Source organism: Chiloscyllium punctatum, chromosome 5 (assembly GCF_047496795.1).
Source record: "Chiloscyllium punctatum isolate Juve2018m chromosome 5, sChiPun1.3, whole genome shotgun sequence".
NCBI classification, from domain to species: domain Eukaryota; kingdom Metazoa; phylum Chordata; class Chondrichthyes; order Orectolobiformes; family Hemiscylliidae; genus Chiloscyllium; species Chiloscyllium punctatum.
Window position 1 is genome coordinate 56,115,086 of NC_092743.1, and position 19,577 is coordinate 56,134,662.

At 40.6% G+C, this 19,577-nt stretch overlaps 2 protein-coding genes across 14 annotated transcripts in view; one reads left to right on the forward strand and one right to left on the reverse strand.

The window, feature by feature from the left end:
• dlgap1a (discs, large (Drosophila) homolog-associated protein 1a) overlaps nucleotides 1-19,577 on the forward strand; it is a 766,490-nt gene that overhangs the window by 718,762 nt on the left and 28,151 nt on the right. For all 13 annotated transcript variants that reach the window (XM_072570364.1, XM_072570355.1, XM_072570359.1 and 10 more), the window contains 3 exons: nucleotides 4,064-4,428; nucleotides 7,131-7,216; nucleotides 15,812-16,230. In XM_072570364.1, the coding sequence (XP_072426465.1) occupies nucleotides 4,064-4,428; nucleotides 7,131-7,216; nucleotides 15,812-16,230 (870 nt within the window). The remainder of the gene's footprint in view (nucleotides 1-4,063; nucleotides 4,429-7,130; nucleotides 7,217-15,811; nucleotides 16,231-19,577) is intronic.
• LOC140477095 (homeobox protein AKR-like) overlaps nucleotides 1-19,577 on the reverse strand; it is a 285,068-nt gene that overhangs the window by 177,374 nt on the left and 88,117 nt on the right. The window lies entirely within an intron of this gene.

Sequence of the window (19,577 nt, forward strand, 5' to 3'; positions counted from 1 at the left end):
ACAACCAGCACACTCACCAAATAAAATGTTGTCATTTTATAGTGAATGGATTATAAAAGGAGGAAATTTTACTCCAGCTGCATACGGTTCAGATTTGATCTATGTTCAGATTTGTTCTCCTTATTTGAAAAAGAGGGAGGTAATTATGGTAGAAGTAGTTCATAGCAGATTCACTCAACTCATGAAGAATGCACCAATTCTTAAATAACTGACCATTAACTACCAAGCTTTATATAAAAAAAATTAAGCAGTTTAACTCTAATTGGTTATGACATTGTTTTCAGAAATGATTTAGAGGATAGCTGGAATCTATTTTGTGATTCTCAATGCTCAATTTCTGCACCTGCAAAATGACTAATGGCCAGTTTATTGAAAATTTTAAGATCCTGGGAAGATGTTTCCTCCTGTGGAGAGGTTAGAACAATTGACACAGAGTAAATTAAAATGTCTCCCTTTTAAGATGAAAAGGTGAGAATAATCTTTTTCTCTCAGAGTGTTATCAGTCTGTAGAATTCTCATCCCCTAAAAAACAGTGAAGGCTGCTTCACTGATTTTATTCAAAATTAAATTAGATTTTTGAGTTGAATCTTGTGGGTGTAGGCAGGAAAATTGACTTAAGACATTTTGTTGCATGGTGGAGCAAGTTCAACGAGCAATTAGCCTGCTTCTAATATCTTATATTCCAACAACCACATTCCTTTACCAGTCTGAATATGCCATAGTCATTTAGTTGTACGTAACCTGAATATTGCTGCAAAAAGACACATTTTGTTGAAGCTTTTGATCTTGCACTCATTAGGACAACTCAGAAGAATACCAATTTTAGGGAAAAATAGGTCTACTACATGAGAGGAGAGTGCCAATTGTTTAAAAAGTGGACTGTCATTGATAGAGGCATGATTATCCACAATATACCGATAAGCACTGATTGGCAATTAACTTCCAAGTTTAACTTTGTGTAAACTTTACATCAGGAAAGTTGACCCTGATTGGTTTGGTAATTGACCTGAGAAATTAACTTGTGAATGGTTGTCATCTATTTTATTGACTCTGAACTTCTGTCTGTCTGAAACTAGGTTCTTTATTTGGGACATGAAAAGCTACGAGGAGAAAGTGAGGACTGCAGATGCTGGAGATCAGAGCTGAAAATGTGTTGCTGGAAAAGCGCAGCAGGTCAGGCAGCATCCAAGGAACAGGAGAATCGACGTTTCGGGCATCAGCCCTTCTTCAGGAATGAGGATTCCTGAAGAAGGGCTGATTCCCGAAACGTCGATTCTCCTGTTCCTTGGATGCTGCCTGACCTGCTGCGCTTTTCCAGCAACACATTTTCAGACATGAAAAGCTAGTAAGGCTATGACATAAAAGAGGGAAATGGCACTTTGTGCTGTGTTGATCTTGTGGAAAATAGACCTAGACAAAATAAGCCAAATAATCTTCTTCTGTACATCAGGATTCTATGAATCTATGATTAGTTTTTGTTAACCTGTGCTTGCTAACCATTTCCTAACTGATTAGAGTTATTTTTGTAATCACTGGAATAAATAACTTTGCAATTTTATACTGACTACAATTTGCACTATTTGCAATGAGTTTCTTTAAATTAACTCCTAAACTGCAGCTGAAAACAACTATGCAATTCTACTGCAGTTGGTGCTGTACTTTGAGATCTCAGATGGCTGTCTTGTGAACAGCTGCTGAATTTACCATCTGCATTTGTGAAAAAATAAGTGGGATACAGCAGTACATTCCCAAAATTTCCATAGTAGTGCAACAGTGTCCTATATCTCTACTAAGCAATACTGTATTGAAGATGGGTATAAAAAAAATTTCTGCATGATCATTTAGCCCAATTCATACAGTGAGTATCAAAACAGAGCAATGCAAACCAGCTCACAGACATTAAAAGGCAAGTAACTTACTTCACCCAGCAGGAACTTCATAGATCAACTAAGTCAGTTCCTTATAACATACATTAGGACCCAAAGGATCCTTTAGCAGTACCTTCCAAACATTTAATCTCTACCATTTAAGAACAAGGACAGCTGTTGCATAGAACAAAACCAACTGCATTTTCCCTTCCAGGAGATGCACCATCTGAACTTGGAACTAAATCACCATATTTTCACTGTTATTGGATTACTGTGATCAAGGGTGGTGGGATAGTAATATATTCCTGGTCAGTAGTCTAGAACCCCAGGCTAATGTTCTGGGAACAATGAGTCATATCTCACCATGGTAGATGGGGAAATTTGAATTCAACAAAATCTGGAATGAAAAGCTAGCCTAATGGTAGCCATACAACCACTGCTGGTTGTCATGAAAACTTATCTGGTTCACTCATGTCTTTAAAGATGGAAATTTGCCATTCTTACCTGGTCTGATCTGTACTTAACTCCAGACACAGGAATGTGGATTGACTCCTAACTGCTGTCTAGGCAGTAGATGTTGGCTGAGCCAGAGATGCCGATATCCCATGAGCATTCTTTTTTTAAAAAAAGCATTGTTGGTGTACCTACACATTACGAACTACAGCACTTCGAGAATACAACTCACCATCACTATTCAATGACAATTCAGACTGAATAACAAATGCTGGCCTTGCAGAAATGTTCATATCCCACACCACATAAACAAAATAAGGAGAGTTTGCAAAATATATTGCACTCTGGCTCTTCTCCAAGTTGTTAATATATGTCATAGATAATTGAAGCTCTCAGACTGATCCCTGTGTCACTTCCTGATTCCTGAAGAAGGGCTTATGCCCGAAACATCGATTCTCCTGCTCCTTGGATGCTGTCTGACCTGCTGCGCTTTTCCAGCAACACATTTTTCAGCTCTGATCTCCAGCATCTGCAGTCCTCACTTTCTCTTATATTCTCAAAGGATACTACCAAATTTATCAAACATGATTTCCCTTTCACAGAATTATATTGACTCTGTTTTATTGCATTAGGCGTTTCTTAATGGCCTTTCATTTGTTTTTTGCTTAATAATGGACTCCAGCATTTTCCCAATAATAGATGTTAGGCTAACTGGCCTACAGTTTCCTGCTTTCTGTATCACATGCCAGAATGACTCAGTGGTTAGCACTGTTGCCTCACAGCACCAGGGACCCATGTTCAATTCCAGCCTCGGGTGACTGTCTGTGTGGAGTTTGCACATTCTCCCTGTTTCTGCGTGAGTTTCCTCCCAATCCAGAGATGTACAGGTTAGGTGAATTGGCCATTCAACATTTCCTATAGTGTTGGGTTGTGTAGGTTAGGTGCATTAGTCAGGGGTAAATATAGGGTAGGGGAGTGGGTCTAGGTGGGTTACTCTTCGGGGCGGGGGAGTCGGTGAGGAATTATTGGGCCAAAGGGCCTGTTTCCCCAATATAGGGATTCTAATCCTAATGATAAAAAGCAAAAAGTCAGTAAGTAGTGCCCAGACCTGAATGAGGAATGAGCAGCCTAACAAAGTTTTGAAATATCCACTGCAAGTTTGGGTTGATCTATTAAATGTGGTCTAAATGCTAAAACCCACAAGCTAAAGTGGGGTGTTCATCTGACGCCTCACTCTCAGGATTTAAAATTTAATGCAATGTGTCATTTTGTATCTGTCTTCGATTGATTATCTGTGGAACTGTACTGGAATTGCACGTCACAATTATATGTGAAGTCCTATACATTTCTGACAGTTATTGACTTAAGGAGTTTGTTGAGAGCATATGGACCATTTTCAATTTGATCCAAATAATTATTTTGCAAGCTTATGGATTTTGTTTGCACCACATGTAAAAGGTAGCTGTAAGTATTCTTATTATTGTTGTGTGAAGTGTTTTGGCACTCCATTTTTAATCAGGAGGATGAAGAGCTGTTCAAAATTTTTGTCACAATTGTGAGAGACTGTACATTATGGGATAGTTTGTCAAAACTTTTTCATTCAATTGCAGTTTTGGAATTTTATCACAGTTACCTTAAAATTTGAAAGTAAAGCTCTAAAATTGGTCATGAGTATAATTGTGCATCCTATATCCAGAATTTTGGAGAAATATTTGACATTTTGTTTTTATCTGTCTAACCAGTGTCATCATGTATTACTACATATAAGAAGAATCCTCCTCCAGTTCCACCACGGACCACAATTAAACCATTCATCTCAATCACTGCCCAGAGCAGCACAGAATCTGCTCAAGATGCATATTTGGATGGTCATACCCAGAGGGGTGATCTAAACAGCCAGTCAGGACTAAGTAACTCTACAGAAAGTTTGGACAGTGTCAAAGCCTTAAATGCTGCTATCGAAGCTGCAAATGCACAGGTTCATGGACCATCTAACAGTCAACAGCACATTGACAACACACCAGCAAGTGACAAAGGAATCCTGTCAGCAGGGGAATCAAAGGCGGATGTTTTGAGAAAAAACAAATGTTCTTCTGTTGGAATTCAGGTGGAGTATCCCTTGTTGCTTATATTAGTTGTGAATACGAAGTGCTTGTAGACAATTTTAGTTTTCATTGGATTTATAGCTTAAAGTGTTGAGAAAGGAATTCAGTATGTTTTAAGTTTTGCACTATAACATTAGTGACAGTTACTTCCAAGATAAAATTATAGCACCTCTTAATTTGCAAACTATGTTTATAGTTTCAAATGACTTTTGTGAAAGAAATTTGTTCTGCAGGTTGGATCTTCAGACCTCAGACCATTGACATTCATTGTTGGGCACCCAGGAGACATAGTTTTTCTTGGCATCATTACATTTCATTGATATCTTCTGTTGCGTCAAGACTTAGAATATGAATTTCTGGTAACTTGCAGTAAAGTTCTTCAGCAGCAATGTTCTAAAGTCCTTTTATGTTTCAGTTGGACTCTCTGAACTTATCACCTTCTTTCCTTGCTGTCTGCAAATCAAGAACAGTGCATTTTAAAATGTGGCAAATGTACTAGTCTCAATTTGATGGGAACAGAGATTTGGATAGGTCTGCAAGTAGCCCAGTTTCCAATTGTGAATTTGCCTTATGTTTAAATACAAATCAGGAAGGACAGAAGGAAATAATTTACAAGTTTTTAAAAAATGTTCTCCAGAGCTTGGGATTCCTACTAGCTATTGAAAAAGTAGTTTTGGGTCTTAAGAAACCACTGCAATTGTTTAATGAAGGTGTTTCCATAATGCTGTCAGTGGGTAGTTTCAGGATTTTAGCCCAATGCTAGCTGTTTAATCCCAATCTGTTGATATTTCTCCATATATGCTAACAATGATCAATATTTTTATATAATTCTATTTATGTTATGGAATCAATAACATGGCTTAATAATAATAACTGAGCATCAAATAGTATTTTGTTACTTTATTGAATCTAAAACCTGATACCTGCTCAACTACTCTTGCATGTAACGTTTTATTATCCAGTGTAGAAGTGCCAATGACACTAACCATCTTTACATCATCACCTACTGAGCTCATTCAGAGAAAGATGTTTTAATCTAAGTGTAGGCTTATTATGATAACCCTTGTTGAATCTTTGTTCCTAAGGTGACCTGATTTCTTTGTTTTACTGCAACAACTAAATGGGGTCAGGTTAGTTCAGTTGGCTGGACAGTTAGCTGTGGAGTAGAAAGTGAGGACTGCAGATGCTGGAGTTCAGAATCAAGAATGTGTTGCTGGAAAAGCACAGCAGATCAGGCAGCATCCGAGGAGCAGGAAAATCAATGTTTCGGGCATAAGCCCTTCATCAGGAATGAGGGCATTCCTGACGATGGGCTTATGCCCAAAACATTGATTCTCCTGCTCCTCGGACACTGGCTGATCAGGTTAGAGTCTGTAGGACAGGACTCGATCCCCATTCCGGTCGAGATAGATTCAGAAATTGTTTCTCCAGAGTACCAGTAGTATAAACATTGGCACTTTTGTGCAGTTCAGCAATTAATCACCAAAGACCTGCCTTCAGGCAGAGAACTTAAGAACTGTCAGATGTAAATTTTAGCATCTATTCTAGTGCTTCTTTGCTGTTCAGTAAGCTTGAGTATTGTTTATTTTTGTTTCAATATGAAAGATATAAACTAGGTCAAACTGTATTGTGTAGAATCATGATTTTAATGTCTCTGGGAGACCTGGAGTTGCTGTAATATATCACTTAGTCATCAACACATGAATCACTGGCTCTGCAGCTACACACAATAACTGTGTGAGAATGCATGCTGCTTTTTCTACCAACTCAGTTTATTTGTTTGAGATGCAGATTTGTTCACATACATAACGTGAACGCAGACGCGATTTTTCATGATCAATGACCAAAGACTGCTTAAAAGTGCTATGTGTGCTCTTTAATACATTCAAGATTTTGTCATGTGTTCAGCCAAATACGGCTGGAACAATTGGAACTATCACGTCACCACAGTTAGCTTTTCTGCTGCCTGGATACTGTAGACTGATTTCAGGTCTCCATGTACACAGTTCTGGACTCATTCCAAGGCAAGCTGCTTTTGTATAAGAGTCAAGTCATAATCATCGCTTACACTGGAATGTTTTCTTTGTAGTTTAGATTACTTACAACAAAGTCTTGTTTTACTGATTTGATAAATGTTGACCTTAAGCTAACTTGTTTGTTTCAGCTAGACTTGTGTTTCTGATCAGTTGTATGCATGTTGCACACCTATGTAGTTTGATTGTTACACTATTTGCTAAAATGTAGCTTTACCAAAAATCTCAAGCATAAATTAAACATGCAGTTTAATCATTTTCTTCCTGAATGGCTGAAATATGTCTGACACTTCTTTGCAGTATTTAACAAGCTAATGTTTTAGCTTTTGCAGAAACCAGGGTGATTTAATCATTTCAGAGTGTTCGTTTACAAATTCATGATGGATGATAATGCAGTTAACATAGTATTTAATGTACTAACTTATCATGGTTGCATTTCAATGCATTGTTGTTTAATGATGTCTTTAGTGACCCATTCCTTTGCTTACAATACGACAAGTATTGATGTACATAGTGATGAACTGACACCTGTTTATGAATGTCTGCAGTATTTAAAATAACAAAGCTCGGGCATAATTGAATTAAAATTGTAGGCTAAATTATTATTTATCTATTTTATCATATTCGTTTTGTCTTATAAATTATTCTTTACCTATTCCTTTCCCTCTTAGGTTGATGGACCTGACCAGCCCACTTTAGCAGATTTCAACGCAAACAAATTTCAGTCAGTAGGAATTCAAGTGGAGTCAGAGAAATGGTAAGTTGAATCATTTCTGTCTTGTTTCACACAAGATATTATCACATTCTGGAAATCACCCTTCATTATTGCAGTGCAACAATATACACAACAGGTTTCTTGACTCTGTGGTAAACTATTAGACAGTACCCAATTACAGGATAAGTATGGACACAAAAAGTAATTTGGCCCAACACAACTCATCCATTTACTTTGCATTTTTTGTTGGTGAATTGTTCCAGAACTTTTGTACCTACCAGTCTTTTAGGAAAAAGTGAGTACTGCAGATTCTGGAGATCAGAGCTGAAAATGTGTTGCTGGAAAAGCACAGCAGGTCAAGCAGCATCCGAGGAGCAGGAAAATCAACGTTTGGGCATGAGCCCTTCTCCTGAAGAAGGGCTCATGCCCGAAACGCCGATTCTCCTGCTCCTTGGATGCTGCCTGACCTGCTGCACTTTTCCAGCAACACATTTTCAGCTACCTATCAGTCTTTGCCTTGTGAGGTGAGTCAGTCATTCTGTGTGAGTATCCTTTAACATAGGAAAGTATTATCACATGAGACTGAAAGCAGTAAAGAAACTTTGGAACTGCAAAAGCTTCTCAATACTCTAAACATGTCACCATATTTACTCATTATCTAATGGCCTGTACTAAATTGACAGCAATGTACTACAAATTGATGTATATTTATTCCATAAATAAGAAGGCTGAAATGAATTTTAATTGCATGATTGCTGTCTCTTTTACTTCTTATATTTCTTTTATTTGGCTACTCACCTTATTAATCTAATCTTAATGTTATTGCAGTATCTAACTCAGTTTTTGCAATAGCAATTGATTTGAAAGAAGAGGTGAAAAAAGTACTTAAAACCTGGAAGTTCTAACTCCATGCTGGAAGAGTGAATTCTAACAGCTCAAAACATTTTCACTGACAGAGTGAAAGATTATGGCTTTTGTGACCTTCTGCTGCTAAGCTACACAATTGCTTATTAACAAAATTTGTTTGCAAAGTAACATTTCCAGATGGGCAAGGTTTTGTTTTAAATTACCACTTAATTACGTTTTCCTTAAAACTGTTTGAGAATACTCTATGTGCCAAAACTCAAATCGAAACTGGACTTCTTGCATAATTGTTAGTAGCTCTGTTTACACTGAAAAATCTTGTTCATTCACTTTACATGGAATACTTATGAAAATCTAAAGTTGTGCATGCCTGTGAGCATGTTGCTGACTATTGTTTCACCAGCTGCATTGTTCGAAAGAATTCAAGATTGGAATAGTTTGCTCTACTTTTATTACTCTTAAAGTAGTAATTATGGCCAGAAACAAGCAAACCTCTGCTGGGTAAAGTGAACTGGGCACCACTTTCTGCAAAGGGATCTAAACTTGCTTTCATTGGGAAAAAAGAAGCTTGAATGCAAATATATTGTAGGTTGATAATGGCTAGGAGGACTAGGTACATTTATATCATCTAACTTGATGGCAAGTACAGTTAGAAGCCACAAGTAGCAAAATAATAGCAGGACCTAAGATACTAAAGAAAATATTTCCTTTCACACATAAGGTATGTGAAACAGACTGCCATCTGTATTGTACTGCTGTAGCGATTAGCTGCTTTAATAAATTTAAGGAGAGATTAGATTAAATTGATTAGCCCTCTTGCAAGATCTTCAAATCTGCGTGACTCACCCACCACAAAGTAGGTGGATCTTCCAGGCCCACCTTTTACAAGGGCGTGGAGGGAAATGTAATTGGATGCAAAGTGCTGTAGGCCAAATGCTATAAAGTAGGATTAGAACAGTTAGGTAATTGTTTTTGACTGGTGCAGACTTGATGGGCTGAAAGGCCTTTTTCTATGCTGCACACCTCTATAACTCAATGATGTGTTAATAAGGTGTAATGAAGTGGGGTTGGTGATAGCCTGTGTACCACATCGATGAGTTGGATTGATGGCCTGGCAATATTACGCATGTTGTGCATATGCTTCATGATGGCAGACACAAGGCTTAGTGACCAGTCTTCACACATTGCCCTCTAAGACAGGGGCAGCATGTTATTCAAGAATGGTAGATATCATGGCAGTGGTTAACTCTCCCCTTAGTGATCACCCACACTCTTACCATTTCCTATGGTTCAAATTGGGCAGTGAGCAGGGATGAAGAAATCACATAGTGAGTGGAATCTTCTGCAAGCAACTTTTAGATGGCAGGCAGGGGAACATAATTGGACAAGAGGTAAATAATCAGATTCCTTGTTAAAGTTTAGGGAATAACTTCTCACAACATTTCAGGCAAGTCACTTTCCTGACCTTGATGATCAGGAATATCTCTTGCACTTATTAACATTTCATGAATACTTATTAGCACCCCAGCTGTCTAGAATTGCATTCACAATCTTGTTATGGGAAACCAGCATGTCCACAAACTCATATGTCTACATACTGCATATATATCACACACACATCCTGGCTGGATAGACATCGTCATCTCTGTTGAGTAGAAACATCTTCATTAACTTGGCTGATTCTGAACCAAGCTGTTTCTTGCAAGGTGCTTACAGTGTTGGGAGTGGGACCGCATCACGTGAAACCAGTTCATGAGAAGTCACAGTTAGATGTAGTCTTGCTTGTATTTCTCAAACACTTACGGTGTAAGAAGTGAAGCCTCAGTGAGTCAACAAGCCTGCCTAAAGTGAGGCATCCGTCCTGGCTGACGCATAAGTCTTTGCCAAGGCAAACATGCAGGGCTCAACTTCAGACAAAGGTGGGTTCATTAGAAATGAACAATAGGGGACAAAACCATAAGGACCTGGTTTTTGGGACCACTGAAAGAAAATGGTGGGAGGAAACTGGGATGGAGTCACAGTGATAGGGGCTTAGTCGACAAGGAAGAGTGGGAACTGCATGTTCAGATAGGGGAAAACAATGGGACAGTTAGCTTGCTGAGAGGAGAGAACAAGCAGGTGAGTTGAATAAGTGGAACTGTAAGACTAATTCTGGACATGGACCTCAGTTCAACACTAGCACCTTCATATCTGGACATGAGAACATGGATGACAATGGAATTGGAAGGAAAGGCAAGAAGATCAAGAGAGATAGTGAAAGGGCTGACAATCACAGGAGGAGATTGTAGAAGAATAGAGTCTGATGGGGCTACCAGAGAAAATAGAAGGCCACTTGCAGTGAAGAGGGGAAATTGAAGTGTAGAAGGGCATGGTAGAGGGTGAAAGGATGGTATACAAATGTATCATAGAGATTGAGCAGTACACATGGCCCAAAATCAGTTTGTTTATATTCCAGCACAGCACAAATACCAAAACAGAATCAAAACAGAAAGCAAAAAGTACTATTACTTGAGCACACAGTTCAAGGCTACGCATCAAAGGGAAGTACTCACTGCAGAATAAAGGTGAATAATCTCATGTCCCAACAATGTCCCATGTTACTTTTAATTCTGAGAAGAAGGGCATCTAATGTTTCACCAAGTGTCATGATGATGTTGTGAGGGTCAAGGACTTACTGCATATGGAGGTACACAGATTCTGTGTATCTCCAAGCGATGACACCATTATGCAGGCTATATATTCCAAGATCCATGAAGCTGTACTGCAGGGAATAATAAAGGCCACCAAGATACAGATTGAGCTATTTGCCATATGTACGGAAAGCAATGTATAAAGATCAAAACTATAAATATCTTGCTTATGGCAGAATGAGGAAGTGGAAAATTGGTCAGACATTGTGAAAACTGCACTGCACAATGTCGAGGTGGCTTAAGGGCAGGCTTTTACTCAACCCCTGAACAGCCTGATGATTCCAAAGGGTAGCTGGACTATGACAGGATCTCAAATAGAATACTGATACGTCCTTCTGATATTTCTTCACAGATCAGTATTTCTATGCCATAGGTTTGACCAATTTAACACAGTATTAGCATTTCTGAGGTTAAGAAAGAAGAGGACAAGAAGAAGAAGGAATGGTTAGTGCCAACAAGACCAGGGACATGAGGTTCAGGAGGTTGCAGTGGTGGACAAACACTCAAAAGGGGACCAGGGTCTTCAAAGCTAGTGAATGGTGTCTTGGGAGTGAGATCAGGAGTGCCTAGAAAAATACATAAATTTGTTGGTGCTGTACTACCCTTACCCGAGTTTTCATTAAGAGGTTGCAGCTGGCAGGAGCAGATTAGACATTCTCTCTCTAGATGTCTATTATTATTCAATTCCCCCATACAGGATAGGCACAAATGCCTTTGCTGTCCAGTCCTGTAGCTCAAAGGTGTCAGATGGAAAGTCAAAAATGTTACATTACTCATTTTCCAAAACCCCTCATTTATACTTACCGTGTATGCACTTCTATCGAGCGACAGAATCATTAAGAAACATTAGCATAAATATATGAACACTGTGTCTGCATTCATAGATACAGACTACGGTGTTAGTCTCAGAGCTATGATTCTCCATGTATGTAACTAGTGAGAAGAATGGGAAAACTTGGGTGTTAATATTTTCTGATTGAAAGATGGCTCAAGTGTTGTCAAAGAGATATAGCAGATGAAAGATAATGAAGGGTTATATGATGTGTGTGCCTTAGGTACCTCTGAGTATTCATCCTGCAGCCATCCTTTGTGGTTGTTTCCCTCTCCCATGCAAGCCTTTGGTAAAAAGCTATCAGATGTGTACTTTCTACTAACTGTGGAGAAAGGTCAGTTAGCTGATGGCACATAACTACTCTTATATTTTAATTTTGAACTTTGCCAGATGTGTAAGAGGCAGTATCACTGTAGCACAACATTTGTAGATGTAAGTTTTTCTTCCAAATCAACCTGGTGGCTCAGTGGTTAGCACTGCTGCCTCATAGCAACAGGGACCCGGGTTAAATTCCCACCTCAGACGACGGTCTGTCTGGAGTTTGCACATCTCCCTTTGTCTGCGTGGGTTTCCTCCAGGTGCTCCAGTTTCTTCCCACAATTTAAAGATGTGCAGGTCAGGTGAATTGGTCATGCTAAATTGACCATAGTATTAGGTACATTAGTCAAGGGTAAATGTAGGGGAATGGGTCTGGGTGGGTTGCTCTTCGGAGGGTAGGTATGGACTTGTTGGGCCGAAGGGCCTGTTTCCATACTGTAGGAAATCTAATCTAAACCTGCCCAGGGATGTTGTACTCTGGGACAGGTCAGACCTGAACCCAGCCCTCCCAGCTCAGAGGTAGGAATGCTACCACTACACCACAAGAGCCCTTGCCTTTCATAGTTTTAATGGAGTGACTGATATTGACTGGACAAGCGATATCTGATGCAAGTGTCTGGTACTTAATCTTCTGTTATAGTTCTGTGCAGTCAGAATTTCACACATGGAGTGTGAAGCACTGAGTAAAGACTGGTACATACTCTATACCTTGAGCACAGCAGATTGAATGATTTTGGGGATGGGTGAGAAGGTGGTTGGCTGGGCCATATGAAATATGCCTACCTGTTGAAAACACACCCAGAAGGTGCTCATGATGTCCAGCTTTTTAGTTTCATCCCATCACATACTGCATATTCTCACTGAGACAAGTCAGTAGCTATTGAGCCAAAATTCAAAGTCCAGTCAATTCTACAATCCTATCAAAATAATTCTTGATAGCAAGTGGCTTGCTGGTATATAAAATAAAAGTGCAATGTAAAAGTAGGGTGGAGGACATGTCTAACTCTTTGAGATGCTGTTTCCCATCAAAGTAACATACAAATACAAAGGAGAATATTTATGGCTCTTCGGGTTTGCAGTTTAACATCCACCATTGCTCTTTTTGGACCTTGTTGCCATATGCCAATTGCCACATGTGTATACATAAACTAAATTAATTCTGTGTCTTAAAAGTTCTTTGTATCATTTCTGAGAAACATGATAAATTGCTATAAGAATGTAAGATTTTCATTTTCTTTATTTTGTGTGGGAATGAAATATTCCATTTGGATAAATGTAATATTTTTTATTATGAATGAGGGAATCCACATTGATTACAAATTAATTCCGACAATGATTGTTCCAAGTGATATGGAAATTGTAGTAACTCATGACAATTTGCAACTGATATGTTTATAATCTATAATGTTTATTAAATCTCCTTGATGTACTTGTAATAGTGGATATTAATTGTGATCCAAGTAACTGAAATTCGTATGAAACATAACCTCAAAGGTAAGCGAGGACTTTTCTAATGCAGATATTATCTTCCTCTCAGGGATGCTCACCCTGTAACACCCCTGACATACTCCCTGCCCCTAACACCACCCTACAGCACCTACACCTCCCAGCATATGTTTTTGTTTGTTTAATCAACCAACAGTGAGGTAGGGTCATAATATCGTAGCTTTAATCTGCGCAAAAAGTGAATGCATTGGGATCTCGAGTTTGTTCACCGGACAATGCATGACTTTCGTACTATAAGCCAGAATAGCCTTATCATTATACATGTTGAGCATTAGATGGTCAAATCAAGGTTTCCAATCATTCATCCTTATTCTTTTTATTTTGGTCATTATATTTCTAAAATACAGTCTAATTGATTCCTCTTCCAGGTGGGTATTCATAGCCACAGAAATAACTCCCTTTAAAATCATTCAGTTGCAAATTAGTCACAAGACTCTACTAATATTATGTTTTAATAATCATCATATCAGCAATTCCAAAGAAGTCAAATTTTATAGGGTCTAATAACTGTTTTATTGTAAGACTTCTATCAGTGTATGTGTTTTTCAATTTGTGCATTTGGTTTGTTTGTGAAAACATGTGTTGGTGCATTTTGAAGATGTTTGAATTTAGAAGTTCTCCAGTTCAATATATCTTAAATTTCTGTTGTATTTTGTCATTAAGTTGTATCTTATCCAGAAGGCTGCACTAATTTGAATTATTTTTTTAAAATAAATCTTTGTTAAGTTTGTATATAACATATAAGATATACCTACAGCATGGAACATTCCAACTCAACATTCATTGACAATTCCAATGTCCTGATTCTTCTGTGGGTAAAGCCATTTTAAAGTGTTTTCTGTCTGTACCAGATACATGCATTGCTAATGCTGTAAATGACACTGTCATGAAGCGTTAGTTGAATGTTACAATTCAGTTTTGTTAAGAGCCCATAACATGGTAACTCTAGGTAAAAATAAGGTCTTCCCTAATTGGAACAGTTTAATAAAAGGCAAATCATTCAAATTAATATTCATTATGCTTCCAAATCAACTTCCTGGAACAGACTGGGCATCTATATTAAGATTCTGGATTAGTGGTGCTGGAAGAGCACAGCAGTTCAGGCAGCATCTGAGGAGCAGTAAAATCGATGTTTCGGGCAAAAGCCCTTCATCAGGAATAAAGGCAGAGAGCCTGAAGCTTATCTCTCCATGCTTCAGGCTCTCTGCCTTTATTCCTGATGTAGGGCTTTTGCCCGAAACGTCGATTTTACTGCTCCTCGGATGCTGCCTGAACTGCTGTGCTCTTCCAGCACCACTAATCCAAAATCTGATTTCCAGCTTCTGCAGTCATTGTTTTTACCTATCTATATTAAGGTGCTCACTACAGAGAGAACAGCTCCTGGCCAATGTTAATTATGACTCAAATCTACTAATGCTGTGAGAACACATAAATGTCAACAAATCCCCTTTAATTCTTGTGGAGAACCACGTAACCTAGCCCTAGTAGTAGTTATTCCTCAGAGCTTATGAAGCAGCCCCTTGTTTGTTTGACTAACTTCCAAAGCTATTGTGATCCCTACCCCAACCATGATCAGCTGCAGCCTAGATTCAGATAAGCAATATCTAAAACCTGCTGACCTCTCCCTTTGACTGAACAATTTCAGAGACTCTTCCCTCCTACTACCCCACACCTGACATGAGAGTTCCTGCAACACAATGAGCATCCAAAATGTACCAACATCTTTACCACTCCTCATTATTGTCTTCTGCTGCAAAGCCACTTAGCAGGACACCGATCTAAATTTGTAGCTTCCCCCATTGTGCCTGGTGTTCACAGTTTCACAGCATTGAAATTTTCCACCCCGCTTCAAGAAACATATTCTGGTCATGTGAAAGCAGCAGTATTTCACACACCTCTATGTCCTGAAGAGGTTATGTAAGACTGGTGCAAATAAGGCTGGTTTCTAACTCCCACTCTTAGAGTGGAAGTTTATCTTAGGTTGTCTTAGGTTTGATGAAAGTGGGGTTAGCTCTCCTTTGCAAACAACTCCCACTCTTAGACTAAGAGTTGGTAGGAAAGGGGAGCTAACCCCACTTTCATCGAACCTAAGTTAATATTGGTACCTTAGAAGGGATGATAAGACCTTACACACAGAATCCACACGCCAACGCTGGATGACGATCAAGAGTTAATTTATTTTGTTGTCCCTCAATAGCATCCAGAGCCCTTGTGGTCAATGCTTTCTCCCATGGTGGCAGCTGAGAATTAGTTAACTAGGATGTTCATATGTTATGTAGCTCAAACTTGGCAGTACGCTTACCTTGGCAATACATCACATCCAACTTACAGTTTAGTACTATCAGCTACAGTACTTTCCTTCATAATTTATATACACAAAGATCAGCTCAATTGTTTTGTTACAGCTTTATTTCTATTCTGTTGAAGCTTTCGAAGATTTACACGGTCAAACAGTGTGACAGCAGCAGTACAGGCGGATCTGGATGATCAGGAACACCCAGAAGACTCAATAGAACCCGAGGAAGTGGCTTCAGGCCTATTGATAAGGCAATTTTCCAAAGATGCAAGTACATCCACAGCTAGCTTTCTTGGAGTAGAGGGAAATCACGTGCAGGCCTATGCACAGGAACATGAATTTGACTCAGATTTTGATCCTTCTTTTCTGCCTCCTCCCGAACCCTGGATTGACTCTGCATCAGAGGCCAGTGTAGAAGCAAGTCAGAGGGCAGTGTGTCAAAGGGATGGCCGATGGTTTATGAAGTTGCTTCAAGCCGAGAAAGAACGAATGGACGCCTGGTGTAAACAAATGGAAAAAGAAGAACAAGATAATGATCTTCCTGAGGAAAGTAAGTGCTGCTCTGCATTCGAAACAAATGCATATCCCAGCTAGTTTATAAAATGTATCTGATCTTATCTCTTGTTTATCTACAGTTAATGTTATCCATCAAGATTACTGTGCAGACAACTAACCTTTTCAGAGGCCAGAGGCAGCCTCCCAGTATCAGAATAGTTGTCAGGACAAGTGCTCCATTCTGCTAGGAGACCCTCCTCCCTCGCACCCCGCCCCCTGCCCCTCCCCAACCCACCTGTTGTCGCTGGCTATCCAATGGAACAGTTGCCCCTCCAAGGTGACAGCATAGAGACAAAAAAACTGCAGATGCTGGAATCCACAGTAGACAGGCAGGAGGCTGGAAGAACACAGCAAGCCAGGCAGCATCAGGAGGTGGAGAAATTGACGTTTCAGGTGTAACCCTTCTTCAGGACTGGGGGTGGGTGTAGGGGGAGCTGCAGTAAAGGGGATGGCGGAGGCAAAATGGTGAAGTGGGGATAGGTGAAGACGGGTAGATGTACAACCTTGTTGTCAATGGGAGGAATGAATCTAGTTGGTGGCAGGAAGGAGTGGAGGGGAGGGGAAGGGGATGGGGAGGGAGGTTATTTGAAATTGGAGAACTCGATGTTGAGTCCTCCAGGCTATAGGCTGCTCAGGTGGAAGTTGAGATGTTGCTCCTCCAATTTGTGGTTTGGTTCGTTGTGGCAATAGAGGAGGCCAAGGATGGTCATGTCGGAATGGGAGTGGAAAGAGGAATTAAAATGGGCAGTGACTGGGACGTCCAGTCAGCCCCTCTGGGCCCGGCTCAGATGCTTGGTGAACCATTCCCTAACTTTACGTTTGGTATAGCGACGTAGAGAAGACCACAGTGGGAACACCTGATGCAGTAAACTAAGTTGGAAGAGAGGCAGGTAAACCTCTGTCTCACTGAAGGATGGTTTGGGCCTTGGACAGAGGTGAGGATGGTAGTGCATTGGAAGGTGTTGCATCTTTTCCAGTTGCAGGTGAAGGTACCTGGGGGTTTGGGGTGGTCAATGGTAAGAGTGGCACAAACCAAGGACTCTCGAAGGGAATGGTCCTTGCAGAAGGCAGAGAGGATGGGGAGGGGAAGATATTCTTGATGGTGGTGTCTGGTTGGAATTGGCGGAAGTGTTTAAGGATGATGTGTTAGATGTGGAGACTGGTGGGGCGGTGTTGAGGACAACGGGGACTCTGTCTCTATTGCATTCGGAGGGGAGACTGGGTTTAGAGCAATGGAACGGGGAGTGGATGTGGTGCGGTGGAGGGCTGTCTTGATGACAGAGGAAGGAAAAGCACGTTGTTCGAAATAGGTGGACATCTGGGAAGCTTGGGAGTGGAATGTCTCGTCACCCGAACAGATGCAGTGGAGGCAGAGGAATTGGGAGAACGGGATGGAGTTCTTGTAGGATACTGGGTGGGAGGAGGTGAAATCCAGGAAGTTACGGGAGTCTGGTTTTCTTCAGTTAATTGTTTTTAAAAGCTCTTCAGAAGACACATCTACCTCTCTCTCTGTCTCTGGAGCTTTGCACCTTTGGGACTGCAGATGATTCATTTCTGCACAGAGTTTTATTAGTGCTTTAGCCTCATGATACCAGCTGCTGTGCTCCGTCGTGCTGTAAGTATGCAATTTAGCTGTGTACTGGAGTTATGACAAGAGGTTGGGACCTGGAAATGCAACCCCCTTGAGACAAGAATGAACATTTGAAAGATCTGAAAAATTAGCTGTTTCTTTCTCCTAAGAGATAACCCTTACCAGCTACCCACAAGTAAGAGGCCTATTGCCTTATTTCAAGTCTCTACTGCAAATTAGGAATGTTTTGAAAAAGAGGTTCTTTCAGAGGTGTATGCCTCACATAGAGTTCACAGAGGTTCCTTTGGCCAAGCTGGGAGATAGCAAGGAAAACCATGTAATGATAAGATATCGAAGCATAAGTAGGATATTTGGCCTATCAGTCTGCTCTGCCATTCAATAAAATCATGGCTGATTTGATAACCCTCAACTCCACTTTCTTGCCTTATCTGCTTCAGCCTTGATTCCTTTACTGATTAAAAATCTGTCTGTCTCAGTCTTGACTATACTTAATGGCAGCTATTATCTCTGTAGCTGCTTCCTTCAGAATCTTGGCATGCCACACATCAGGTCCCTGGGACTTACTGGCCTTTGCTCATTAGCTTCCCTTGTGTCTTTTTTCTTGTAGTAATTATTGAACTTATTTCCTTCCCCATCCCCACCTTTAGTTCCTTTGTAATTTTGTATCAATGGAATCCTCTCAATATCCTGTATCCTGACGCCTGAGGTAAAGTATTTATTCAACTCCTCTGCTATAGAGTCACAGAGTCATACAGTGCACAGAAGGTCCTTTGGCCCATGAAATCTACACTGACAATGACTGCCATTAAAAAATACGTGAATCCCAAATTCCTGCCCTTTCCCATATCCTTGAATGTTGTAATATTTCAAATAGGCAAAAGTGAGGACTGCAGATTCTGGAGTTATCAGAGTCAGGAGTGTGATGCTGGAAAAGCACAGCAAGTCAAGCAGCACCAGAGAAACAGGAAAATCGACATTTTGGGCAAAAGCCCTTCATCAGGAATGGGCTGGGAACCTCGGCGATGGAGAGATAAATGGGAGGGTGTGGGGCTGAGAGGGTTAGGTAGTTGAGGGTGCAATAGATAGATGGAGGTGGGGGTAAAGGTGATATGTCGGAGGGGAGGGTGGAGAGGATAGGTGGGAAAGAAGATGGACAAATGGGGCAGGTCATGAGGGCGGTGCTTAGCTGGAAGGTTAGAACTGGGGTAAGGAAGGGAAGGGGAAATGAGGAAACAGGTGAAATCCACATTGATGACATGGGGTTGGAGGGTCCTAAGGTGGAAAATCAGGTGTTCTTCCTCCAGGTGTCGAGTGGTAAGGGAGTGACGGTGGAGGAGCCACCTACAAAAGGACCCAACCACCAGAGATATATTTCCCTTCCCACTTCATCCACGTTCCCTCCGTGACTATCTGGTCAGGTCCACAGCTCCCCCCCCAGCAACCCACCGTCCTCTCCCGGCACCTTCCCCTGCCACCCCTAGAATTGCAAAACCTGCGCCCACACCTTCCCCCTCACCTCCGTCCAAGGCCCCAAAGGAGTCTTCCACATCTATCAGAGTTTCACCTGCACTTCCACCAATGTCATTTACTGTATTCGTTGCTCCAGATGCGGTCTCCTCTACATTGGGGAGACAGGACGCCTCCTCGCAGAGCGCTTTAGGGAACATTTCCAGACCACCTGCACCAACCAACCCCATCACCCCGTGGCCGAACATTTCAACTCCCCCTCCCACTCTGCCAAGGACATGCAG